We start from the raw sequence: 27662 nt of genomic DNA on the forward strand, positions 1-27662 counted from the left end.
TTGCTGTCCTTGGAACCGAGGAGTAGAGGCGTTGTCGACTGGCTGCGGTCTGACGCTGCTGGCACAGAGGCTGGGCGGGGAGTGTGTTCTGAGGAGGTGGGCGGGAGCCTGGTGCCATTGTCTTTGCCCACCCCCGGCCACCTGCATGAATATGCTGCCCGTTCTTTGTTTATTTGGCATGTTTGTTTTACTTGGGTGTGGTCTGGGAAAGATGCACTAAACTTGCCAGTGGGCTGACACGTCAGGTAATATTGCAGAATGTCATATACTGCCATGTCTCGTACACCCTTTTGCATATTAAAAAATGCTTGTGCTGATGGATCCGGTATAAGTGTTGAGAAGTATTAAATATGTATTGTTAATTAAAATTTAAAAAAATTCTTTTCATTGGCATCTGTTGCCATTTGACTTTCACATTTGACAGAGAGTTCTGTACTTCTGAACCATGCTGTTCAGACTTAAATATTGTCATGTTATTTGCCGTCTGCTCACAGATGAACGGGCTTTCTTAATGAGCAAGGATGGAGACTCCAGTCCGGAGGCCTGGACACGGGACCTGTGTGTGGGGGGCCAATGGCCCTGACCCTGTCCCCCTGAGCTGGTCCTCCAACATCTGCCCACTGGAGGGGGTGCTAGGGATGGGGACTAGCTCCTTTGTCCCCCCTTCAGCTGGCAGCCCCTCCCCAGTCATTGTGAGTTTGCCTCAGGGATAGCAGCTCCTTCCAAATTAGGAGTCGCCTTCCTCCCTCCCTCCCTGTACTTGGGACAACACCTGAGGTGTACATTCCTAGGAACAATGGAAGTCCGTCTCCTCCATTCATTCCAGTTTGGGGGCGAGCAGAGAGGGGGTTCATCAGGAACCAGTGTACCTTGGGCCCCTCAGACACAGCCCAGCTAGAGCTGGGCCTTCCACCCTGGCCACTGGCCTTATGGGTGCCAGTGTCCGGCCCACTGTGGGGTCTCACAGTTCTGGTGAAGGGTGGAAGGAAGAAAGAGTCGTAGGGGGGCTTGGTGTGTACTTGGGGGGTGCTGGGTGCAACATCAGTCCATCGGTCTGCTCCTAAGTAGTCTTGTCACAGTCCTGGCAACACAGGCGGGTGCCCCCGGAGAGGTCAGTCTGGAAGGATGGAGGAGTGTGTGTGACATGGTGGTGAGACAGGAAGTGGAGTGTATTTCCCGAGCAAGCAGTTATTGAATGCCAGGCCCTGAGGCCACAAAGGGACTAAGATGGGCTTTCTCAGGGGGGTACAGCGAGTGGGTGCTGAGTAGAGGTGGGTGGTGCTGTTGAGGCTGCGGGTGGGGAAGGCTGAGAGTCCCCTGATGAGCCGGGGTGTCCCACGGGCCAGATGCCTGCGACCCGGTCAGGGGCGTGCAGACGGACTCAGCTTCTGGAAAAGATGGTTTTCACTTTTAAAGTTATATTTAAGCCGCTGGAGGAAGGTTTCCAGGCCCAGCTTCATGCTCAGCTTCCCTTGTTCCCACCACAACCTGGCTGTCTTCCCTCTTGTTGTCAGGACCTTACAGAGTGGGTGGGGCTGCTGGGGCACCCAACGGCAGCACCCATAAGGCTGGGGCACCCAACAGTAACACCCATAAGGCTGGGGCACCCAACGGCAGCACCCATAAGGCTGGGGCACCCAACGGTAACACCCATAAGGCTGGGGCACCCAACGGCAGCACCCATAGGCTGGGGTGCCCAACGGCAGCACCCATAGGCTGGGGTGCCCAACGGCAGCACCCATAGGGCTGGGGCACCCAACAGTAACACCCATAAGGCTGGGGCACCCAACGGCAGCACCCATAGGCTGGGGCACCCATAGGGCTGGGATTTTTGTGAATGAACTTGGTGCCCAGAGAGGGACATGGAAGACCCAGAGAGCGGTCCTGGGCTGCGTTTAGTCCTTTATCTGGGAAGAGGTTAGGAACTCAGTATTTCTTCTTGAAGCATCCCAGTTCCTAGCGGTGAGTCCATGGTGTCAGGTACGACGCTCGGAAGAGAGTTGGGCTGACGAGCTCTTCGCTTTGCCTGACGCAGTCCTGCCGGCTGCGAGGGGACCTGTCTTGGCTGCTGCCTGCCCTGCCCTCCAGCCCCATGTCCCACTCCAGGGGTGGCCCACGGCCTCCTTCACACCTCGCTTCTCTTCTGCACACACTTCCTCCCTTCTCAGCAGTTAGCAACCTGAGCCCTGTATGACGGAAGGAGTAGGTGCTGACTGCAGCAGCTGAGTGCTGGTGTGGGGCTCGAGTCTGTTTTGACCTGGACCTGGCCTTGTCTGAGATCGTTCATACTGATGAGCCTGTCCCAGTCTCTGAGGTGCCCTGCAGTGTCTCTGACACCACGCCTAAGACTGCCCACAGGGAAGTCTTCTGGGCCCTCCCAAGTCACATCTGGGCCGTCAGAAAACTGAGGTTAGATGTGCTCGTTGCTGAGGCCTGATGTCGGTGCCATCCAGTGTCACAGGTTTCTCATTATGGTTCCTGTGGGGGCACATATGTTAAACCCAAGATTCTGTGGGTGTAAGAAACGCCTGCATCTGCCCAGCAGCTGGTTAGTCATGGCAAGTGGTGATCCTGTCCCTCCACCAGCACCCACCTCACTCCCACACCCAAACCGGGCTGCTCGCCAAGCCCGGGAAACCCTCGATTTTGCAGGCCTCGGTTTAACGGACTTCTGGTCTAACAGACCACATTCCTAGTCTGTATGTCATATGTGAAAATTAACACCCTGTTAATCTTTAAATGCTTTTAACCAAGATTTGCTTATAGTTAAATTAACAGGTTATATTTTTTTGTTATTGACTCACTCTTATTTTTAACAAATTTTAGTGAATAGGCCATATGTTGGAAAAAGTACTGTAGTAATTTCGCTGACATAAATAAATATTACATATCTATAACTATAGTCTATATATTTAAACCCAAGGGTCACCGCTCACAGACAGTGTTCGGGAATGATTAGCAGGTGATCACACTGCATCGTGCGTGGTAAGGGGTGCTGTTGTCATGGGGTGTGACTTCTGCAGCAGTTTTACCGCACTGGCCTGTGTTCCCCGTGCGCTAGGCCATGCCCAGCCTGTGCATTTGTTTATTCGAGGTGACTGGTGAACACACACATTTACTAGGCCTATTCAGTGTAAACTTAAAATTGCTGTGATACATATAGGAAACTTTCTGTGAGATGGAACTTTTCCTACTTAATTTTAATCACACAGACCTGTCTACGTAAGTCAATGTAGGTAAACTAACCGATTTGTCATTTTTTTTAACATACACATTCGGAAAACCTACTTCATGACATAACGGCCTTTTGACTTTCACGGACACCCCCTCGCCTGAATCAGTCCGTTATGTCGAGGAGTTACGGTGTTACTGCGCTCTTTTCAGCTTACCCAAATGCAGTGTTCCCCCGGCTTAACCACGGTTTTGCCTCCGCAGTTTCAGTTATCTGGGGTCAACTGCATTCTGGAAATATTTAAAGGAAAGTTCCAGAAATCAACAATGTATAAGTTTTAAATTGCATGCTCTTCTAAATAGTGTGATGAAGTCCCGTGCTGTCCAGGGATAGGAACCATCCACCTGTATTCGTGCCACCCACCCCGTGTGGCACTCAGTAGCCGCCCGGTTATCAGGTCGACTGTCTGGGTGTCCCGGTGCTTGTGTTCATGTCCCTTTATTTCACCTTGTGCGGCCCAGAGCCATTCACAGAACTTCCATTACGCATGTTGTTAAAATTGGTCTAGCATGTTACTGTTGTTAATCTCTCACTGCGCCTAATTGATAAGTTAATCACAGGCACGTATGTATGGGAAACAAGCAATATAGACAGGGTTCAGTACTCCTGTGGTCTCAGGGGCATCTTGGAACATGTCCCCTCAGATAAGAGTGGGATAAAGTTTGGCATATTTAAGGGCTGGAATGGGAGTGAAGTGAGAGTTGGGGGAGAGTCATGTTTTTTTGTGTTTTTCTAGAGCTCTTAAGTGAAGTAACAGAAGGTAGATACAGCAAAAAAGAAGGAAGAGGCGGAGAAAATTTACAGAGGATTTATCTCGCAGCACTGGGAAGCATGGTGGGACTGAGGGACTCAACGCATGTCATCTAGAGTCTGTCTTTTTCTCCCTGGGCCTCATGCCTGCCCTCTCCTTCATGCTCCACACTGTGGGCGCCCCGGACGGTGTCCCCCACTGCGCACCGGCCCTGAGGAGCCCGGCCTCCCCCGTGGCCGCGTGGGTGGAGCCCTGCAGAAGCCATGGGACGGGAGTTTGGTGAAGAAGAGAAGGCTGCTGAGCAGATAAAACAACAGAGAACCGCTGAGCGGTTCTTTTTTTAATTAAATGTATTAGGGTGACTTGGTTAATGGGATCATGTAGGTTTCAAGTATAGATTTCTAGGTTACAAGATCTGTATATTGCACTGTGTGCCCACCACCCAAAGTCAAATTATCCTCTGTCACCATATGTCTAGCTTACTCCACCCCCCATCCTCCACCGCCTTCCCTCTGGCAACTTCTCACTGCTGTTTGTGCCACGAGTTTCAGTTTTATATCCCACATATGAGTGAAATCATATGGTTCTTGACTTTTTCTGCCTGACTTATTTCACTTAGCATAATGTTCTCAAGGTCCATCATGTTGTCACAAATGGCAATATTTCATCCTTTCTTACGGCTGAGTAGTATTCCATTGTGTATACCAGTAGGTACCACATCTTCTGCATCCATGTCTTGGCCACCATGAGTAGTGCTGCACTGAACATAGTGGTGTATATATAACTTTGAAAACATGATTTCGAGGTTTTCAGGTACATACCCACGAGTGGGATCGCTGGGTCCCATGGTAACTCTGTTCTTAATTTTTTGAGGAATCGCCAAATTGCCTTCCATAGTTTACATTCCCACCAGCACTGAATGAGGGTTCCCCCTCCAACAGCTGTTAGTGCTTGTCCTGTTGATAGTGGCCACTCTAACAGGTGTGAGAGTATCTCATTGTAGTTGTGATTTGCATTTCCCTAACAGCTAGTGAAGCTGAATGCATTGATCTTAAATGGTCATCCTTTAAAAAATCTTAAGTTTAGTAAACTTGAGGTTTTCCTCCTTATATGTTGAAATATTTTTATCATAAATGTTAGAACTGGGTGTTCTCTGAATCTTACCAGCATATCTAGTTTTTACTAAATATAAATTATATGCACATATGATCATATGAAAAGCTATTAGAAGCCAGACATTATCCTAACTCTGATATGAAAACTTATTTCAGTTACTTGGTACCTTAATCAAATTTTGTCAGATCTTCTTAGCATTTAATAACAAAAGCCTTTTGTAATTTTTAGTTGACTTTAATAATAGGACCTAACTCACATGGGGGAACCCCCACAAATTAATAACCTCTATTCTTTACTTAGTATAAATGGCTTTTCAAGTACAAGAAAGCTTTCTGGTTAAAGGTGGTTCATGTTACAGATCTGATTAGTAACAAAAATAAAATGTTTTTGCCTAGAGCTCCTAAAACTTGGATGCTGTCTATGGTAGAGAGTTTTTATGAGTTAATTTGAGCCAAATTGATAGCAATTGTTGGAAAGCAAAATCTTAATGGATTGAGAAAATGCTCCCGAGAAGGCAGTTTTGCAGCTTATTTTATACACGAGAGGCCCGATGCACGAAATTCGTGCAAGGGGCTTGCCCCTCGCAGCCCCGGCTTCATTTGGCAGGTCATCCGGCCGGTTATTCTGTTGTTCAGTCTAATTAGCATGTTAGCTCTTTATTATATAGGATTAGAGTCAAAGACGGAGGTGTAAGGGGGGTACATGCAATCCACTGATGGCAGATTAAGGGGGCAGGGGAAAGCAAAGCAGGGAGACTTCTGGGATTGGATAAAGAGTAAAACAGAGAGACACATCCTTTTGCATTGGTGGGTGCAGGATAGTTAACATTTATTTCACATACAGATTGTACTCGGGACAAAATAACAATGGGGGTTCAGTAGTCTCCTGCTCTGTGGGTGTGTCCTGAGGGGTCTGGACAGAGGGGTGACTGACATTCCAAAGGCATGTTATCTGAGATGCAGAAAGACAATGAGCAGGCTCAGTCACGGTAAAGATTGACCTTTGTCAAGGGAACTACGGTCGGCGGACATGACTACCCACCATGGTCTGCTTTTAGTTAGGAAGTGTTAACTTCACACCATCCCATGTGGTTACTCTCGGTCTCTGAGTCTGTCAGGCTGCCACACAGGCCTCCTCTGAACCTGCCAGGTTTAACACGTGGCCCCCTTTTCGTGCACAGTACATTATGTCTAAGTGAGTTGGCTTGAGTATATTTCTGAATGATCAAACTTGTCTGACTTTATCTTAAGTCTGCAGACTATGCTGGAAGGTGACAGAGCATATTTTACAGTCGTCTGTTTACCATTCCTTGGTCTTAAAAGGAGCACATGAGAGATTTTGACTTTAAAATCACTACCATTAACATGGATAACACAGTCAAACTTTTGTTAGAACTCAGTCTTTCACGCATGTAATTTTATTCAGGAGCTAGAGGCCTGGTGTACGAATTCGTGCATGGGTGGGGTCCAGCCAGCCCGCCCTAATTGGGGCCGATCAGGTCGGCCAGGGGGAGAGACCGTGGGCAGTTGGAGGGCCGGCCCCGCCCCTGATCAGGGTTGGGGGCCGATTGGGGGCGGGGCTGACCAAGGGGAGGGGCTGCAGGTGGTTGACCAGCCGGCCCCACCCCCTGGTCGAACTCCCAATCACGGGGACAATTTGCATATTAGCTTTTTATTATATAGGATGTTAAAGCTGCTTATTGTTGTCAGTGAAAAGGTAACTCAAGGGTCAGAGATTCAGTAGTTTGGTGCCACACAGACCTGCCTCGGAGATGTTGCGGGGCTGGTTCCAGACCCCTGCAATAAAACGAGCGATGCAATAACGTGAGTAGTCTGCGTCTTTTAGGGTCTTGCCTCCAGTTTGTAAAAAATGCAACCTCTCTGAAGTGCAGTAAAGCACAGCAGGATAAAAGGAGGTGTGCCTGTAGTGTTAAATCCAACTCAGCTGTTAGTCATTTAAAATTATTATTGCTCACAGAGTAAGAAGTAGCATTCCTGTTGGTGCACACGTTATTTATTATTATTATATGCAAATAAAGTTCATTGCACACATTGTGGCTGGTCTCTAATGTGACAGTGATGGAGGGAGCTCCATCAAAGAGCTTATTATGTCCTCGTGGGCCGCAAGCCTAGTGCAGGCAGCCCATCCTCAGGTCGCGCCCTCGCTGCCCAGCCTGGCTGCGACCGGCCTGGGGACTGGGATCTGGCCTCTCAGAGACCTTCACCCACTCCTCTGTGGAGCGCACTGCACGGCACCTCCTGGCCAGCACGCCTGGCATTGGAGCTGCTGGGGGGCATGTTGGGGTGAGGGGGTTTGGGGTCTTCTGCCCACCGGTCTCGGGCAGCACACACAGGACCCCAGGCCACTCCCCACAGCAGCAGCCTGAAGCAGCTGAGCAGTATAAGATTTCTTCTAGATCTTAAATGCCACAATTTTATGATAGTAGATTTGAGGGAACGGGAATGTTTGCAGAGCCTAACCAGTGTAGAAGCTAAAATCTTGGTCACTCCTGAGCTCATGCCACATGAGACAGTGTCTTACTTCTCTTTTTAAACATGATTTCCATTCCTTCTTTGTTCTTTCTTCGTGCAAAGCTGTTGCAGTTTATGCATACGGAGAAGCTGTGGAGGAGAGCATCGCTCTGCAGAGAGCGGTGCGCCGTCGCCAGGGCGGCGGGCGGCAGGCAGGAAGGCCTGTGGATGCTCGCATTCTAGTTGTCCTCACTCATGAAATGACCTGCCTACGCCCCTGCAGCAGTAGCTCCCTGTGCAGGTGGATTTATGATAAACTCTAGGACTAAAGAAAAAAGCATGTCATTTGAAGCCCCAAATCTTGCTAAAACCCGCTACTGCTCCCCGTGCTCAGGAAGTCCAGCGCGGTCTGTGCTGCCACTGCGAGTGCTTGACTGGAGCCGCCTGGGCCCTGCATGGGTTGGGCTCCCGGGCCTGAGAGAGAGGAGAGGGTGGGGGAAGGGTGCGGCCAGGCCATGCGGGCCCACTCCTGGGAGTTCTTCCCTGCACGGCCCAGGTGCACAGGAAGTCATGGGTGGGCCAAGTGGGCAGGCCCCAAGGGGAAGTGCTGGAAAGTATGTCCTTCCGAAATCTGTGCGGAGGGTGTGAGCACAAGCTGCTCATTGAGGGCTTCTGGGCGGCCAGGTTTGCTTACTCCTGTTCACTTACAGTGATAAAGGGGGCCTGAGACTTTGCAAAGTTTGTGTGAGGATTTGCCTCTCCTTTTGGGAAAATACATAAAATTTTAAGAGAAAAAAATTCACCTGGTCCTTGTAAAAGACACATTGGAATTCCAGTCATTTTTCTTAAAATGAGAAGTGGTGTGACTTTCGTTAAAGGAAAAGAAACGGAGAAGATATGTAGTGGAAGTACACACATGGGGAGTGGGGACAGCAGGCTGCCCTGAAAGGGAACAGATTTTCCTTCAAATTAGAGATGCTGCTTGGAGCCCAGGCATGGTGGGGTCATCTAGGGCTCGGGCTGATGGGCACACATGTGTCCTCTCCTCCTCGGACACACAGCAGCACTGCTGCCTCTGCTCGCACGCATGTGGTCGGTTCTACATTGAGACATGGCGATGGTCACATGGCTTCATGGTTACTCGTGATCCCCTCAACCTCAGCCCCACCTCCGCCTGGAGACACAGGGCCATTTTCACGGCCTAGAATCAGAGGAAGGGCTCCTTGCTGTTTGGGAGGGCCAGGGCCGTTGGCAGAGTGGACTCTCAGCGCCTCAATTCAGAGTTCCATCCCGCGTTCATTGCCCATAGAGCCTGCTGCACATCAGCCTCTGACTGAGCTGTGTGCTTGGCCGTTTCTATTGGGAGCCGGTCAGAGCCCCCACTGCTGTGTGTGTTGGACCAGTTCCCAGACCCCCTTTCGCACCTTTCTCCATCTGCAGAAATGGGGGGAGGCGCACTTTGCACAGGAGTGTTGTGAGGGTTTGGGTCGTGGGGGTGTCAGTAGGTCGGCTTCCTCCCTGTGCCGACACCTGTCTCTTGAATGTCACTGCAGCAGCAGCTACACATGACACTGCCCCGTGGAACGAGGGTTCCCAGGTCCCCAACCCCTGACAGGCACATGTTCTATTTTGGTGGCTCTCGGCGCGGGTAGGGCCACGGCCACGGGCACTCAGAAAGGACTGCAGTCCTCTTCTGGTATAATACAGCTCTGAGAAAAAAGGCAAAGCCCAGCTCAGTTAATAAGAGGCACGCTTTTTATCGTTCCTAGAGCGCTTCCTGTGCTCGGTGCATATAATCCAAATTCAGGTACCTGATGTCGGCCGTTACATCCCCAAAAATCCACGTCAGCATCCTCATCCCCAGGAAGTCGGCTGTGACTGTATTTGGGGCAGGGCTCTGAAGAGGTAATTAAGTTAAAATGAGGTCTTTGTGGTGGGCCCTGATCCAATGCGACTGGTGCCCTGGTGAGAAGAGGAAATCAGAAAGCACACACACACACACGCACATACACACCTGGTAAGAAGAGGAAATCAGAAAACACACACACGCACATACACACACACGCACATACACACCTGGTAAGAAGAGGAAATCAGAAAACACACACACGCACGCACATGCACACACACACGCAAGGAAGGCCATGTGAAGACACACAGGGCAGCCATCTCAAGCCCAGGAGGGAGGCCTCAGAGGGAACCAGCCCTCATCTTCTCCTTCTGGCCTCAGAGGTATGAGGAAGTCCGTTTCTGCTGCCCCAGCCCCGGTCTGGTTTGGTTGTGGCAGCCGCAGCAGCTGGGCCAGTGCCATCATTGCCCACATTGATGGGTCAGGAAACTAAGACACAGACGCAGTCACTTGCCCCAGAGCACGCAGCTCGGATTCCCCAGACTGTGTGCTCGGTCACTGCTGTAACCGCCCCCCAGGCCCACCCAGCGTGGTCTCAGGGACTCTTAGATCACGTTAGAGCAAAACAGGGTTGTTTTCCATGATCTGGCTGCTACGTGGAACGTTCCAGTCTTGGTGGAGAAAATAAAACTCCTCATGGGCAGAGAGGGAGGCTGCCTCATTTATCTCGCTCTCCCAGAACCTAAGGGTGGCCAGCAGACAAGGTAGCATGTTCATCACACATCGCTCACGTGTCTTCAGCAGCGTGTTACGCTGAGCTCTGTGTCTGCTCTGTGATCTTGACGCCTTTATGTCCTGGTGAATAGGCTAACGCTTGATCTTCCATAGTATTTTTTTCATGTGGCTTTTGTTATAAGTTTGCAAAGGCCCATTAAAAAGTTACATTTACATGTGATTTCTTGAAATGTTTGTTACCAGAAACTGGACTCTGCCCGGTGGTTTTGGCTTCAGGGTGGGGAGCACTTTCTGAGGTTCGTAGGGTCGAGCCTTTGAGGGAAGTTCCCCCGTGAACCGCTGCCTCGGGTCGGGGAGTTGGGGGTCACCACACTCTCGGGTCTGGGTGAACCTTCCGAGGTTAGAAATCACATAAAGGATCCGTTCTAAGATTTGGACGCTCACATTTTGATGTGAGTGAGTTAACTCAGGTAGAAATCACTTTTTAACTTGGTGTAATGCCCTGGCTTACTTGCTCTTGCGTTTCCCACGCACTCGTGTGTACTCACCGTGGCACAGCGGGGACCAGTGGGCGCTGTTAGCTCCAGGAGCTGATGTGTTCCCCTGAAAGCCACTCCCCATCGGTGTGCCGCCACCTCACCGGCCGGCCGCGTGCCTTTCAGTCTCCTTGCTCCGCTGTGACGCCAAACTGGGCACGTGTCTCGGGCGGCAGAATCCTAGGCCCGGGCGGGTCCGCTCTGGAAGGCAGCGCCCAGCTGCCCGCATGGCGGGTGGTCACTGCAGTGTTCTCTTCCTCCTGGTCCTGCTGCTCAGCCCGGAGCAGAAGCACGGCCAGTGCGTGGGATCGTTCTGTCTTTACTCCAGTTTAAGGAGTAAAAGGAGAGAGAGGTACAAGCTACCCAGTGAAGTGCTTTAGTGTCATTTGGACAATAAAACAAAATAAAAGTCTGCAATGGCGTCAGTTTCCATACCCTCAGAATCTGCACGTGACTCCCGTGGTGGAGGTGTGCCGCCCTCTGTCTGGAAGGCGGAGGAGCATGGCCAGCCCCCTGGCCCCGGGGCACTCAGCCCTCAGCCCTGGCCGCGCTGCCCTCCCCCAGGCTCCCGGCTCCAGAAGGCTCAGAATCCTACGCATTTGGGGCGGGGGGGGGGGGGGGGGGGGGCAGAGGGGGGGAGCGGCATGGGGAGGGTGAAGCGTTTTTGCCTTATGGCTTTTCAAATAGTTTCTCCTGCTCTGGAAAAAATCAGTTTCACACTACAACCCTCACTCACTCACATGTATAACAGAAGCAACAATACTGTATTTGATGCACTGTTAGGTTTTGTATTTTATTCCCCTAAGAAAAAAGCAATACATACATACAGGCTGGTCACAACCCACTAAATGGATTTTGTGATCCACTCGTGGGATTTTAGTCACAATAAGAAAAATGCTGCTTTCATCACAGCCTGTTGTGGGAAATGAGCCTTGTTTTGAAAGAAAAGAATTGCCAGATGAGAAGGAAGGAGAAGGGTACAGGTTTCTGCCCAGGGGCAGCCCTGGGAGGGCACGGGTGCCAGGAGTGGCAGAGAGGGCGCATGGCTGAGGGGAGGCGGCGGAGCGCACGGCTGGTGCGAGCTCTGCTTGCTGAGACCTGACCCTCCTAGAACTGGTCTTTTGAGTTCATTCGCCCAACTTCCTGCCCAGCACAAGGCTGTGAGGATGTCTTGTCTGTGCCTTTATGCCTTCTTTTTCTGAGTGGCACAGGAATTCTCTAGTTGTTTCAAAAGGAAACTAACTTTCTACTATTTTGTTGTCTTTTGGGCTGCTGTTACCTAGCATTTTTTTAAGAGTAAAGGAAAGAGGTCAGTTTTAGCAGTTCTCGGTTTGTAGTCTTGGCAAGTGCTCATTGCAGCCATCAACATGTGACTTTGCTGATAGTGAGCCTGATATTTGCTGATATTGATTCTGGAAAGGAAGGGAAAGGGAGAGAGAGAAACATTGGTGAGAGAGAATCATAGATTGGCTGTCACCTGCATGCCCCCTACTGGGGATCAGCTCCAACCCGAGCAGGTGCCCTGACCGGGAGTCCAACCGGTGACCTGGTCATGGGTCCACGTTCAACCACTGAGGCACACTGGTGGGGCGGATTTCCCCCCTGAGTGTTATGGGCAGGGAGGTGGCAGCAGGATGCCCAGCAGCGCCCGCTGCAGGCGTCGGTGCCCACTGAGCCCCTGTTGTGTCTCCACAGGCCTGGGCAAGACCAAAAGGAAGACGAGCGCAAGGGACGCGTCCCCAACGCCCAGCACGGATGCCGAGTACCCTGCCAATGGGGGCGCCGACCGCATCTACGACCTCAACATCCCGGCCTTCGTCAAGTTCGCCTACGTGGCCGAGAGGGAGGACGAGCTGTCCCTGGTGAAGGGGTCACGTGTCACCGTCATGGAGAAGTGCAGCGATGGCTGGTGGCGTGGCAGCTACAACGGGCAGATTGGCTGGTTCCCCTCCAACTATGTCCTGGAGGAGGTGGACGAGGCGGCCGCGGAGTCCCCCAGTTTCCCGAGCCTGCGGCGGGGCGCGCCCGTGAGCAATGGCCAGGGAGCGCGGGTTCTGCACGTGGTCCAGACGCTATACCCCTTCAGCTCGGTCACCGAGGAGGAGCTCAACTTCGAGAAGGGAGAGACCATGGAGGTGATCGAGAAGCCGGAGAACGACCCCGAGTGGTGGAAGTGCAAAAACGCCCGGGGGCAGGTCGGCCTTGTCCCCAAAAACTATGTGGTGGTCCTCAGCGACGGGCCTGTCCTGCCCCCGTCTCACGTCCCTCAGATCAGCTACCCGGGGCCCGCGGGCAGCGGACGCTTCGCTGGCAGAGAGTGGTACTACGGGAACGTGACCCGCCACCAGGCCGAGTGCGCCCTCAACGAGCGGGGCCGTGAGGGTGACTTCCTCATCAGGGACAGCGAGTCCTCGGTAAGTGACCTGGGGCGTGAGGTCCGCCCGGCGCCGGGAGGTTCCAGGAGAAACAGTAAATGGGTGTGTATGTGTGTGCATGTGTGTGCATGTATGGCGATGTGTATACAGTGCATAGTGTGGCAGCTGAGCACCGTTCCTTTGCAGATTGTGTGAACAGACCAGAATTAGCAAGAGCATCCTGGGGCTCTTACTAAGACAGGTGAGTAGGACTGGTCAGTGTCCCTGTGTGAGGTGCGGCTCCATGCACCCAAGACCGCGGTGAGTGTAGGGCCTCACTCCACGATCGCACTTATTCCCGGAGACACACTCACAGATACAAGGGTGAGAAAGTTTTTGCTTCGTGAAGGCTGTTCGTCCTCTTTACCAAGTTTCCCCTTCTGTTCTGAGGACCTAAACATCATGTTCTCTCTGGTTCCCATTGTTAGCGACCCCCGTCTGCCCTGTGGTCAACTCTGTCTCCACTCTGGGTCCCAGATGTGTCAGCTGCTCTCAGCCGGACGGCACTGGTTTCTGACGCAGCCTTTGCTGGTTGGGTTTTCTGTGTAAACCATGTGCATCGTATCCTCCTGAGGTCACCTTTGCCGCAGGCACCACCACCCAGTTCACTGAGCAGTTTTGGAAGCATTTGTGAACAGGGCCGGAAGGAAAAAGGTGGTTCTAGAGCAGTGGTTCTCAACCTTCTGGCCCTTTAAATACAGTTCTTCATGTTGTGACCCAACCATAAAATTATTTTCGTTGCTACTTCATAACTGTAATGTTGCTGCTGTTATGAATCGTAATGGAAATATCTGATATGCAGGATGGTCTTAGGCGACCCCTGTGAAAGGGTCGTTCGACTGCCAAAGGGGTCTCGACCCACAGGTTGAGAACCGCTATTCTAGAGTGAGATGAGTTAGTGTGTGAGGTGCAGGGTCTGCAGCAGGGGCAGTGCCAGCAGTCAGCAAATTTGGGGTCTGTGTTTGGGGGATGTGTCTGAGCCTCTGTGGAGGAACTGGGCCAGGATCATGCGTGTGCGTGCACGTGTGTGAGCGTTAGGGAAATACTCAACTGGTTTTGTAAGCCTCTTTGCAAAAACACCTTCCATATGGTTAGATACCTCTGTCCCCCAAAAAACAAAAATAAGAGTTCTATGGATAGAGTTCATTGTGATTACATTGCATTGGTTCTGGCAGGCTTCCGTTTAGTTTTTTCAATGCAAACTATACAACTAGTAAGTGTGTGCTATGTGCTGTAATTGTCCTCTGAAAAGCTTGATGCCACAGTAAGTGAGTGCATAGTCAAGACTCGGGTGCTTGATCCGTGAGGAATTAAGGCCACAGACATGTTTATCCCCTTCAGAGACTCTCGAGGCAGCCATGGTGTGTTCCTCTCTGAGGCAGCAGAGCCCATAGTGGTGTGAGTCAGCGCCGTTGTGGTGTTGGCAGCTTGTGGAGTTAGTGGCCTCCCTGATGTGCCGGCCTGATCGCTAACTGCATCTGAAATCTGAACTCTGAGCTTTCCTTATCCAGCTGTCAGAGTTCATCATCCCTGGCAGGACATCACATTGCATGGTTCGCCTGTGACGTAAGCTCTGTGCTCAGCTTCCTTAGATCTGTGTGCGGCAGAAGAATGACAGGGCAGCACGTTTAACTCTTCTGAGCAGAAGTTCAGAAGAAGCCCTGGAGAAGCAATTACAATGTAAAGCGATGGATCCAGAGCCCCTGGTCTTGACTTAGAACACCTGGGTGTGAAGAGACATCTTAGAGCCAGGCTGAAGCAGCCCCCCAGTGTGGGGACACCAGCCCAGTCATGGTGGCTCCTGTCGGGACTGGGGCAAGAGAGTCCTCGGGAAGAGGAGTGAGAACAGCGGCCTGCAGGTGGCTGGCCTTCGGGGGTCTGCTGCTCTGCGTGGACGCTGCGTGCAGGTGGCGTCTGAAGGAAGTTCTTCTGGTTGGGAGGCCCTTGCCTTGTGCGGGTCCATCTGAGAACTGGCCGATGCGATGCCTTGTTTGTCTCATGTTACTACAGACTAGGCCAGTGGTCGGCAAACTCGTTAGTCAACAGAGCCAAATATCAACAGTACGACGATTGAAATTTCTTTTGAGAGCCAAATTTTTTAAACTTAAACTATATAGGTAGGTACACTGTTATTAACTTAATTAGGGTACTCCTAAGGCTTAGGAAGAGCCACACTCAAGGGGCCAAAAAGCCGCATGTGGCTCGAGAGCCACGGGACTAGGCTGACTGCTCCATAATGGAAACGTTGTTTACATTTGATTTTAACGTTCCTAGGAGGGCTTTCGAATAGTGTGCCTGGGCCTCCAGTTCTAGGGCTGTGGGAGCAGACAGCCCCTCGTGGGACCAGCACTGGCTCTGCACCCACGGCCCGCCGGTCTGGAGATGCCGTGTGGCCTGATTGGGTGCAGGCTGCCTGCCCCATGGGTGTTGCTGTCGTGCACCTGTCTGTGCCAAAGGGCTGCTGCCAGGCTGTGAGGCGTGTGCTGCTTTGTTCTGACAGCAGCAGTAGGCCAATCGGCTGCTTTTCTCCTTCACAGCCTGTCACCTGCGGCTTGTGGAACTGCCCGGATGGACAAGTGGACAAATCTTTGCTTATTCCTGTCCCTCCATCCGCTGCCCCTGCCTCTTGCTGGAGTCCCGCATCCTCCTTCCTCTCCCCGGTCCGTTTCCCTGCTCACTTGCATGTCTCAAGGGAGAGCCTGGCTCTCAGTCTCCACCAGGCCAGCTGAGGGCCTGGGCCAGAGGCCAGCACGCACCTCGCACCTCGCAGGGCGGACAGGGTTCGTCCTCAGCATTTCTCAGGGCTCGGAGGCATCTTCGCCTGCGGGCCTTTTCCTTTCTGCAGCCTTGGGGCCTGGAGCCTTCCTCGGAGACCACACAGGACGCCCGGCCTGGGTGAGCTGAGCAGCTGTCTTAGAGCGCATCTTCAGGATGCGTCCTTTCTACAGGCCGCCTGATGGTTCCAGTGTCAGCAAGCTAGACTCTTGCTTGTCGGGATTTTGCATTTAAAAATATGTAATACATTTCAGTTTTGAAAGATAAAAATATACCCAACTCTGAGTCCAAGGAAATACGTGCTTTTGGGGGGAGAAGTGCATATTTTGGGAAAACAAACAAGAACATTGCCACACCCGCAGCCCCCAGTGTCAGTGACGTGGGCTGTTCCGCGGGTATCTGTTAGACACGGTTCATCAGTGAACGCGCGAACCAGCCACAACATGAGGAACTGTATTAAAGGCTTGCGGCATTAGGAAGGTTGAGAACCACTGTTTTAGCTAACACATAAAAAGATGTTTTTTTTAAAATGTTTTTTATTATGGCAAATATATATATAACAAAATTTACCATTTTGACCATTTTTAAGTGTAGGTTTAGTGGCATTGAGTGCATTCACATTGTTCTACAACTATCCCTACCATTCATCTCTAGAACTTTTTCATCTTGTCTAATTGAAGCTCGACACCCATTAAATACTAACTCCCTATTTCTCCCTCCCCTGGCCCCTGGCAGCTTTTTGCTTTCTGTCGCTAGGAGTTTGACTACCCTAAGTACCCACGGGGGATCATACAGTACTTGTCCTTTTGTGTGTAGCCTGATTTCATGTACCGTCCTCAAGGTTCATTCCTGCTGTAGCACGTGTCAGAGTTCTTCCTTTGGAGGCTGACTGGTATCCCTTCATGATGTGTATGGACCACATTTTGTGTATCCATTCACCCTGCCATGGGCATGGGTTGCTCCCACCTTCTGGCTCTGCTGTGTAACGCTGCTCTGAACACGGCGTACAAATGCCAGCTCAGTCCCTGCCTGCAGGGCTTTTGGGTGTAGATCAGGGTGGAGGTGCTGGATCAGATGGTAATTCATTGTTTAGTTTTTTTAATTCATCTGTTTTCCACAGTGGCTCTGACATTTGCATTCCCACCAGCAATGCACAAGGGCTCCAGTCCCTTCACATTCACACCAACAGTTTTTGCTTTCCAGTTTTGTTTTGTTTTTAATAATCATAACCAGAGTATAACGTGGGCATTTTTACTGTGTGCTTCAATTTATTAACATGGCAGAAATGAGAACGTTATAAAGATGGGGAACAGATGGTGGTTTCTAGGGATAAGGGGGCCGGGGTGGGTGTGACTGTCCGTGCCGGGGGAAAGGAGTTCTGTGTGGTGAGGAGCGGTTGCTGTGGTTTTGATTTGCATCAGCACGTAATTTTTTCATCTCAGCTTCCCCTTTTGCTTGTTTGGGGTGTTTCTGTGACCCTTAGCTTGGCCTCGGGAGCGTGCAGGAGCAGCAGAGAGTGATGCATTCGTGTTCCGCCCACAGGGCTTGTAGCACAGAAAGCAGGGGTAGTAGCAGCGTGGAATAGTGTGCACACTGGCCTGCTCGCTGCCTTCTCACCAGTGTTTCGCCTTTGGAAGGTCCCACTGTCACGGCCATTGGAAATGAGCAGAATCAAGCAAAGGTCATTCCGCAAACGAGGGGGAGAACACCATGTAAAATGTTTTCAGCCTCCGTGGCCTTAATTCTCCAAGTGTGGTTCTTAGACCAGCAGCAGCCACGTCACCAGAGAACTTGCTAGAAATAGAGATTATCGGGCCCCGCCCAGACCCGCTACCTGCGTCCCCTGGGTAGAGCCCGCAACCTCCACCTGCACGAGCCCTCAGGTAACTCCGACGCTCGTGTCTGGGCACCACTGACCGTGGCAGGTGACATCGGTCAAGCCTCTTTGGACAGCGCTGTGCATATGTAACATTCGGAATTGAATATCATTTATTGATCAGCCAAGTAGGCATGATGTGGTGAAGAGACAAAGAATGATAAGGACAGTATTCTGAAACGCTGCCCTCTGAGGTATTTAAATGTAAGAAATACATTTTGGAGGCCGGGAGGGGCGAGCACTCACACATGCTGACTTGAACATGAACAGTAAACACTATTGTTTCAAGATACGGTCCGTGGGACTTGGAGGGCTGTTCTGCGGCCGATGGTTGATTTTTCTTCCCTTGTGCAAAGAAGTTTACTTCAGACACTAATGAGACCGATCACACTTGATCATGTTGTGTGTGGGTTGGTGTGAGCCTATGGAGTAAATATTTCAGAGACACAGTTACAGGAGAACAGAAACTGTTGGTGAAAAGATCATCTGAAGCGAAAACAAAGAGAGTAGTATCAGTTGGCAGCTAGTGGCATAAGTATAAACTGTGAGTCTGTTTTGATGAGGGAAGGCAGTATTGGACAACTAGAGAGGGTGACTAACAGGAATGAAATTCCAAAGCGGCTTTTCTGAGCTGAGGGCAGAGATGATCAGGGGGGTACCGTGGGCCGCTAACCCGTTGGTTCGCAAATGAACTGCTTCTCTGGACAAAGGAGTGCCTTCCTTAAAGAAGTCACAGACACAGGAAAATAGCTATTTACCAACTGAAAGGAGAGGATGGCACTGCCTTGGCTAAGGGGAGTGTTAAATGCTACGTGTGTGAGTTGCTGATCGAAGAGCAGCGGGACCAGAAATGGGTCCAGAGTTCACCTGGGCAGCTTGGTGCACCACACCAAGGGCATTTCTCTCATCTCCCCACGGATTCTAAAGGAAAAGATACATAGAAGTTGTAAGGTTGTTTAAGAAGCAGGACTGCCTCCCCTGTGACTTCTCCACAGCCATGTGCTTAGAGGACAGGCATAGTAATACGTATGCTCTCTGGGTGGTGGAGGAGAAATGAAGGAGATTACCTGCTGCTCTCAGTATGGTTTGCTTTTCTGGAAGTACTTACTCGTGAGGTGAAACTTCAAAGCAGTGAGCTGTAAGAATTGCCTGAAGAAATGGATAGTGGTCAAATTGTGAGTCCATAGTAGGTGCATTTATTGACACCTCCTCTGCTCCTATGTGGGGATGTGGAGTGAAATCAGGTTCTTGTACTTACAGGGATTACACTCAAATACGGGACCTAAAACCTAAACAAAAATAATGACAATATAATAAATAAAATCTTGGTTTTTCTACCTATTTACTGTCTTCATATTCCACTTGGAAAATGACTTCCTAAGAAGGGTGGAATGAATGGCTTTACTAACTGATAATCCGTCAGAACCTCTGGGTCAAAAACTGTGAGAATAGAAATCATTCCTAGGAGGAATAGTCAGCGAGAAGACAGTAACAGGAAGTGATCTGATGTTAGAATATTTGAAAAGTTAGCACAGTATTCAGCAAAGAGAAATTATACCGATTAAGTGTAGTGTTTAGAGAAGGAAAAGGTAGGAAAACTTGGACAATGAGAGGAAGCACAAAGATTAGAATCGAAGTGGGGAATAGAAAGTGGATGTTTCAAATCTGAAAAGAAGGCACAGGACTGACTCTAGTTAGATTCTAGTCCAGCTAAGGAAAGTTTTAGCCAAGTGTGGTACCTGTGATGGCTCAGACGATGTCCACAACTTCTTTGATGCCTGTCCTTCAAAGCAGGGGGCCTGCTCGCCTCCCTTCAGCAGGGGCTGGACTTGCTGACTCACCGCCGTGGTTAGAGGTGATGGAGTCATGGCAGGTGACTTTCAGGACTGGGCCACAAACGGCACGTGGCATCACTCCCTTGGATCACCCAATATGGTGTGGGGGGGAGGTGCTGCCACGTGCGAAGAAGCAAGCAGCCCCACAGAGAGGCCAGGCGTGACCACGCCTGACGCCGATCCTCTTTCCCCAGTGGAGCCCGCAGATGACCGCAGCCTCAGCCAGTGTCTTCACTGCTGCTCCCCGTGGGGATGTGGAGTTAAATCAGGAGCTGGAAGGTTCTCGTTCAAGGTTTACGGCAAAGTCCCGAGCCACAGAAACTGCACTTGCCAATGTTGCTGTTTAAGCCACTGAGTTTGGGGGTGATTTGTCACACAGCAAAAGACAAACAGCACAGAACCCCAGATAGAAAGCAGGGCTCCGACAGGAGAGGCGACAGAGGGGAGTGAACATTGAAGTTCAAGAAACCTTGCTTTCCCACTTGTTGTTTAAAGAGAAATCCTATTGCTAATGTTTATTTCCTCAAAGATACGAGGGTCGCATGGAATGGGTCTGTACAACCTCCCAGGCATTCCTTTGCCAGTTGGTTCAGCAACCACCTAGAGTGCACCTACTATGCGCCAGGCCCCGCTTTCTCCAGCATATACAGAAATGAGCGCTGGCTGGTATCCATGTGTCCCTCTCGCATCGATGTTTCTCACTCTCTCTCCCCCCTCCCACTTCCCTCCTCTCCCCTCTCTTTTAAAAATAAAAATCAATGGAAAAAAATCCTGGGGTAAGGATTTTTTTTAAAAGAATGTATGAAAGTGAGATAGGAATGAGCCTCGGGAAGCTTGGAGCCTAATAGGAGAGATGGGTCTAAACGGGTGCTGAGGACGCGTGATCACAAATGAAGAAAAAGGCGCCTTTCTGCAGAGGGTGGAGACCTTGCCCAGTTAGTTTAGGAAAATCCCTGTTTTCTAGGAATTTTAATGGAAAGAAACCTTTTTAAAAATTGATGATATACTGTTTGCTGTCTTTATAGTTTCATAAAAGGAACTTAGTATTCCCCAAGGATGTTGTTCTCCTGCCTGTCCCAGTGTCAGACATGACCTGTTCCACAGTGTGAAGACAGGAGCAGGCAACTGAGGAGAAGTTTGCACCAGGTCTCAGAGCCATTAAACTAAGGAGCCAGGCTGTGGCCCAGGCAGCCTGTTGCAGAGGCTGTTGCAACCAGCGTGCTGCCTCACGGTCCTGGAGCTATAGACACCCGAGGGGGCGGGCACGGCCTGTCCAGGGTCACATGACCACTCCCCACCTGGCAATGTGGGCTCATACTTCTGCCAAAACAGCAGAATAGCTGGACAACACATTGAAACAAGCAGAAAGCAACACCAAAGTAGCCTTCCGGTAGACTGCAGTGATGGGGGACAACAATTTAGGAAGTACTAGTTTAACGCAGGTGAAGAAGGTCAAGAAATAGGGCCCAGGTCAGGGTCAAGAACAGGACGTTTCCTCCTGGCCCTCAGGAAGCTGCGGCCACACCCACATCAGCCCCCTGGTGGCACCACCTTCCACAAGTGAGAGCTGCGGCCTTTAATGTTATGGTAACCATTTCTGTGCTGCTGGAGCCCGCCCCTGGGCAGTGCATGTCAGTGCTGCCTGTTTGAGGTTCTGTGGGAGTGAGATACTGATACGGTTCTTCTTTCACTCGCTTCCGTGGGCCCACGCTCTGGCGGATGTAGCTCTTGGACAAGCAGTAGCTCCTGCGTCTGTCCCACCAGCCCAAGGAGCTCCCCATCCCGCCCGCTCCCCTCAGGAGCATGTGCACGGTGGCCTCGGTGAGGGCACTTGCCAGTCTTCTGCCTGTGCCCAGGGTGGACAGCCCATGGTCACTGCCCTGTAGGGCCCGTGTCTTCAGATCAGTAGCACCCCAAAACCAGAGCCTATGTGAAGGAATGCTGAGCTGGCGCCCTTTCTCAGCAGATACTCAAGCAAGAACGTGTTTTGATTTACAGTCCTGAGTCTTAATATCAGTACACCACCACTTGTGAGGTGACTGCGCAGGGCCCAAAACACCCGGTGCCCCCAGTCTGCTTCAGAAAGCCAGGCCCGGCGGAGCCACGGCAGCCACGGGCAAGGCTGTGGAGCTGCCCTCTCAGAATGGCCCACCTTGCGCTCTGTCCCTGGAAGCAGAGTGGCTTGTCAGGTCCTGGACCGGCTCAATTTGGAGGGAAGAGACCGGAACATTCTCCAGCAGTGTCCAGCTGTCCCCACAGGCACCCCCACAGTGTCCGGCTGTCCCCACAGGCACTCCCTGCTATGTCTGCTGTCCCCACAGGCACCCCCACAGTGTCTGGCTGTCCCCGCAGGCACCCCCACAGTGTCTGCTGTCCTCGCAGGCACCCCCACAGTGTCTGCTGTCCCCACAGGCACTCCCACAGTGTCTGCTGTCCCCGCAGGCACCCCCACAGTGTCTGCTGTCCCCACAGGCACCCCCACAGTGTCCGGCTGTCCCCACAGGCACCCCCACAGTGTCTGCTGTCCCCACAGGCACCCCCACAGTGTCCGGCTATCCCCACAGGCACCCCCTGCTATGTCTGCTGCAGGGCCGAGAATCAGAAATGCGTCTGCAGCCGCAGGGAGGTGGCCATGGAACGCCCTCCTTCGGGCGTACAGAGCCCATGAGTGACATTCACACCTTTCCTCCGGCTCCGACCCTGGGAAACACAGGTGGTTGGCCCCAATTTCATTTCTGTTCTGCAGCTGTGTCAGCAGCCCCTGGAGGGCTCAGTAACACCAGGTGAGCCCTAGCCAGTTTGGCTCAGTGGATAGAGCATCGCCTGGTGGACTGAAGGGCCATTGGTTCAGCTCCGGTCAAAGGCAGGTACCTCGGTTGCAGGCTCCATTCCCGCCCCATAGGTGCAAGTACAAGAGGCAACTCTATCACTGTGTCTGTCTCACATGGATGTTTCTCTCTCTGTCTCTCCCCCTCCCTTCCACTCTGTCTAAAAATCAGTGGAAACATACCCTCAGGTGAGGATTAACAAAAAAGAAAAAAACAGAGGTTGCTGGAGGTTAAAACACAGATGGCCGCACCCCACCCAGAGTCTCTGGTTCCCTGGTCTGGGAAGCGGGGAGGCCAGTTGCCAGGTGCTGCTGACAGTGCTCCCCAGGCGTGTTCGTCGGCAGGCCACGTGGAGCTGTTTGGTGGAAATGTGGAGCCGGGCATTTGAGTGCAGAGGCGGGGAGTCTGCTGGGGCTGAACTGGGAATTCTGTATGTTCAGCACGCCCGCCTGACATGAACCTGGCGGTTCTCTGTCCTTCACTGCTGTGGCATGCAGTGCCCGCGGTGTAAAGCTAAGGAGCTTAAATTAAAAACAAACTTCCCTGTCCAGAAAGCCACCCGTTGACCATTTGGTAAGTAAAGTCAGGCCTACATATTCTCACTCTGACTCGCTCACATCATACTCGGCACGGTAACGCCGTGGCTGTGAATGGATTAAAGTATCAATGAAACTAGCTCAGCACCTGCTGGTGCCAGACTGTGAAGTGAGATTGCCCTCCATTTTGCTTTAAGAAGGCAGAAACTTCTGGCTCAGAGGGGGCGTATTATAAAATAATAGGAGCTTGAACCTGCACATTGTTGTAGGAACACTGGAGCCCTGGGAGCAGTCGTAGCTGTACATGCTGCCTACCGCGCCGTGTGAGCGCTTCTCCTAGTCTGAACGCTGGGGACGAAAGCAGGGAGGGCCGTCTGTCCTGCTCCGAGAGCCACACAGCGGCTCGGACGGCAGTGCGAGGACAGTGAGGCGCTTCCTCCGGCTGGTGGCTCGAGCCTGTGAAAATAATCAGGATTTGGGAACTGTGTGCTCGCATGATTGCTTAGAACGCCGCTTTGTGCTTTCGAATATCATGTCGAAAGGGCTGGTCGGCAGGGTCATCTGTGACGTCAGCGTTCCTGCTGACTCATTCCTAAGAGTCTGAATTGGCAATATAGTTTTCAAGGTCTGTGTTCTCCTCTCACTCCCTGCCGCCCCGCGCCCCCCACCTTCCCTGGCCATGACCCTGCAGATAAGGTACGGCCTTGCGGAGACCAGCCTTCCTGTCTCCTGAGCTCCATCCCCCGCCTACCCTCAGGGCTTGTCCCGTTGGGTCTGTCTCAGGCAGAGCGAGCCACAAGCTGTAAATACAGTGTCACTGATTCTCCTGTGCTAAGGGGCGTGGCTGGTGGGTGTCAGCGCCCGGCCCAGGCTGAGCTCTCTGAGACCCCATTTCCTTGAGTTGTCATTCGTTTGTTCATATGGGTTAGCTCTTGCTCTGCAAGATTCTCACACTGTTAATCAGACGTTTGTAAACTCGGCCTAACAAACCATGGCAGGTGCTGGTGAGCGCTGCCCTGTGGTGGAGGCCCGGCAGGGGCTGGCTGTGTCCTCAGCACCCGTGAGGCCTGGGTGTCCAGGAGCTGAGACCTGGTCTAGAGATTCAGGGAGGGGCACGATGAAGGGGTGGGCGTGGGTGTGGGCTGGGCCTGCCTCGGCCTGAGGTGCGCTCGCCGCAGGCCCGGGAAGAGCCTGTCTTGTTGGGAGTGAGGAGGCATCCTCAGCCTTGCAGGAGCTGAGGCTTGCAGGCGCGGTTGACCAAGGATGGGGTAGGGGCTCAAAGAACTACAGGAACAGGAGGGGAAATGGGACTGGGGATGGCGCATGTTTCTCTCATTGATTGGATCGCATGTGGGCAGGGCCAGGTGACACGGCCGCAGGGGGGCGGTTAGAGGGGGGCAGCTGGGTTTTCTTCTGAGGCCATTGAGGGAGGCCAGCATCCCTTCACTTCTCCCTCCGCCATGCTGGCCACGATGCCTCCGAAGAGGCTGGCCCTTCCCTCCCTCTCTTTGCCGATGCCCAGTTGCACACTCCCCCAGCACCCACCCGCACACAGCGCGGCTCCCCCAGTTTCCTCAGGAGCCTTTCCTGACCCCACACTCGTGTTTAAGTTAGCCTGGCCTGCCTCGGTTCTCTCCTTCCTCTTCGTAGAGCCCACCACAGTTTGCAACTAGACACATAACGGCCTTTTTACTTCTATTTATCTGTCTCCCTACTGGACAGTCAGCACACGTACTGTGCATGGCACACACGCATACACAGCGCCAGTACAGGCACAGACACACAGTACACACACGTGTACACAATACCACGGCACGGCCTGTCGGCTATGTAGTTAGTACCCAATAAATAATTGTTCTTTATTGAACTAATCAATAATTTTTTCCCTAAAGAACATTCTTAATATCTTGTGCATATTTTTCAATAAATGAGATAAAAGACTAATTTTAATACAAATAATGATGTCTTTCTAAAATATATTCAATTGTAAGTGTGGTGCTGACATGTCACAAATTTAAACATCTCTCACTAAAATCTGTGCTTGAACCATTGTACAGCCCCTCTGGGATTTTATGATCCGTGTTTAAAATGCAACCAGAATTTTCCACTGCTCTTAAAGTTTTTCTTTTTAAATAGCTTAGAATTCGAGCTTTTTTTGTTGTTGTTTTTGTTAGTCCTCACCAAAGGATTTTTTTTCCCCATTGATTTTTAGAGATAGTGAAAGGTAGGGCGAGAGACAGAGAGAGAAACATTGATTGGTTACCTCCTGCACACGTCCCAACCGGGGCCAGGGACTGAACTGCAACCCAGGGACATGCCCTTGACTGGAAATCGAACCCAAGACCCTTTGGTGCGAGGGCCAGTGTTCTAACCACGGACCTCAACCAGCTGGGGCAGATTAGAACATGTTTGATGGTTGAATGTCTAATAGTGGTAGAAGCCAGGAGAAGAAAATCTTTTAGCTGCTGTCTATGTACAAGCCCCTTTTTTAAAATTCCCAGTTTATAAAAAGTAGCTTGGGAGATGAAAAGGTCAGTGGGTCCCCTCAGCAGCTGGCAGCGTGCATTCCGTAACAGAGCTCCAGCTTGAAATAACTGAAATACATCCAGCAGCGGAACTGTGGGAAGCAAACTTTCACTTTTCTCCTCTTCAGAACCCCAGAGCCTTGGACGGCCGCTGGGTCCTCCCAGACAGCAGGTGCCGTTCCTTTCACTCCTGCAGTCAGAGACCAGAGCAGAGAGCTGGCTGCTGCGCTGTGTGCGGGTGGGGTTTGGATAAGTGTGATTTGGGCGGTAATTCCCAGGTAGTGGGGCACAACCAGCAGCTGAGGGTCTGGGAGAGAAGCCCTCCCCTCCCAGGCCCGGCCAGGCTAACGCGTGTCTCTCTCCTCCCCAGCCCAGTGACTTCTCCGTGTCTCTCAAAGCGTCAGGGAAGAACAAACATTTCAAGGTGCAGCTCGTGGACAGCGTCTACTGCATCGGGCAGCGGCGGTTCCACACCATGGACGAGCTGGTGGAGCACTACAAAAAGGCCCCCATCTTCACCAGCGAGCGAGGGGAGAAGCTCTACCTCGTGCGGGCGCTCCAGTGACGCCTGCCCGGGCCCTGCCGCCTCCAGCCTCGGTGCCGCCCTCACTTCCCCGAGCCGAGAGGTGGCCCCCGAGAAGACGTGGCTTCCTCTGCCCGGCTGACCTGTCCAGGCCGTACCTGCCTCCTGTTGGCCACCCAGGCCCTCGCTCCATGTCCCAGGCCATCGCTCCTGGCCAGTGTAGAGAAGGGAGGGGGCGGGGTTGTTCTCTCTATTTCTGCTCCGTTGGAAACAGCCTCAGTCTGTTCAACCTGTTCATGCCGTCAGCACCGCGATGAGAAGACGCGGTGCAGCGGGAACGCACGGAAGCTGCCCGGGATGGAGTGACCCACAGCGCACTCCCGGGGCCTCCGCGAGCGCTGGGCTCTGATCCCGGCAGCGCAGGCGGAGGCCCGGCCCCCAGCAGCCCCTGCTCAGCCCTTAGCCCTCACCTGGCGCCCCGGCTCTCCGGGAGTGGACCGTCTGCTGGGAGCAATCCCAGAGCCACCAGGGAGGCCGCAGCGAGAAGCTGCCCAGTGCCTTTGGGGCTGTGCTTGCAATAAGAAAGGGTTTCCGGAAGGTCCGTCTGCAGGAGGGACGGCAGCTGGAAAGAGACGTTTGGGGACTACCCCCCGGTGTGCCATCCACATAGTGCTTTCCTCTCGCCTTTGGCTTGTTTAAGTTCACGGTTTTTAATTCTCAAAGTGATAGTATCTGTAGCCATTTGTTGACACTAAAACAGATGATTAAGGAAAACAGCTGATTTTTTGGGAAGGGAAGCTACCAACACTTTACACACACACAATATATACATATATATATTTTATATATATATAATTTGCTTTACAGGGTTTTTCAGGGTGTACAAAGGAATATGTAATTGGTAGGAAAAGACACACAGAATGTTTGTTTTCTTTTTTCTTTACATTTGAACTTCTTTATAGTTTAAATATACTATCTTGAGATGGCACATTCCTACAGTCAAAGAAGGGGTCTTGAGACCTCCTCAACTTGCATACTCAGTTTTTTGGATATTGTAATAAAAAAGTATTACAACGAGACTGTGTGTGTGTCTTGGGGAACCGACTCTGTCACCGGAGGCTCCGCAGAATCTGCTGAGCCCTGAAGGGAGCAGTCTGAGGAGTCGCACGCGGTCGTCACAGCGGGGTTTCCTTCTCTCTGCCTCATCTCTCTGTAGTGAAATAATACGTTACCTCGTGAAACTCCCAGAGAAACCAGTCGTCAGCTGGGCCCCACCTCAGCTTCCCCCTGCACTCGCCTTTCTCTGCTCACTCGGGAGGCGGGTGCTGCCATCACCCCCATTATACAGATGGGGAAGGAAGGCACCACGTCGCTGCACCAGGGACGTGGCTGGTACATGGTGGGCAGGGCTGCAAACCCAGAGGTGTCCGCGCCCTTCCCACCAGCCTCGGGCGTCCAGGAGAAACGAGGCATCCCATGAGCGTCTGCACGTGGTCTGTCATCCCTGTCCCTTGAGAGTCAGTTGTGCCTTTCTGTTGCTGTTGACATAAATTAGAAATTTGATAATAAATTGGAAGTTTGGTGTCTGGTGCCCTTGGCTGGGGCCACACAGTATAGAAGAGTAGACATCCAGCCGAATGAGGCAGATGATGACTCAGCA

The 27662-nt window shown here is 51.8% G+C and overlaps 1 protein-coding gene across 1 annotated transcript in view; it reads left to right on the forward strand.

The window, feature by feature from the left end:
- NCK2 (NCK adaptor protein 2) overlaps positions 1 to 27079 on the forward strand; it is a 133518-nt gene extending 106439 nt beyond the window's left edge. Inside the window, exons 4-5 of the mRNA XM_070429849.1 lie at positions 12386 to 13104; positions 25850 to 27079. Coding sequence (XP_070285950.1) covers positions 12386 to 13104; positions 25850 to 26044 — 914 coding nt within the window. The 3' untranslated portion in view covers positions 26045 to 27079. The remainder of the gene's footprint in view (positions 1 to 12385; positions 13105 to 25849) is intronic.
- Positions 27080 to 27662: the final 583 nt, after the last annotated feature.

This window comes from Myotis yumanensis, unplaced genomic scaffold (assembly GCF_028538775.1).
Source record: "Myotis yumanensis isolate MYYU_CA2020_CCGP unplaced genomic scaffold, mMyoYum1.0.hap1 SCAF_11, whole genome shotgun sequence".
Taxonomy (NCBI): Eukaryota; Metazoa; Chordata; class Mammalia; order Chiroptera; family Vespertilionidae; genus Myotis; species Myotis yumanensis.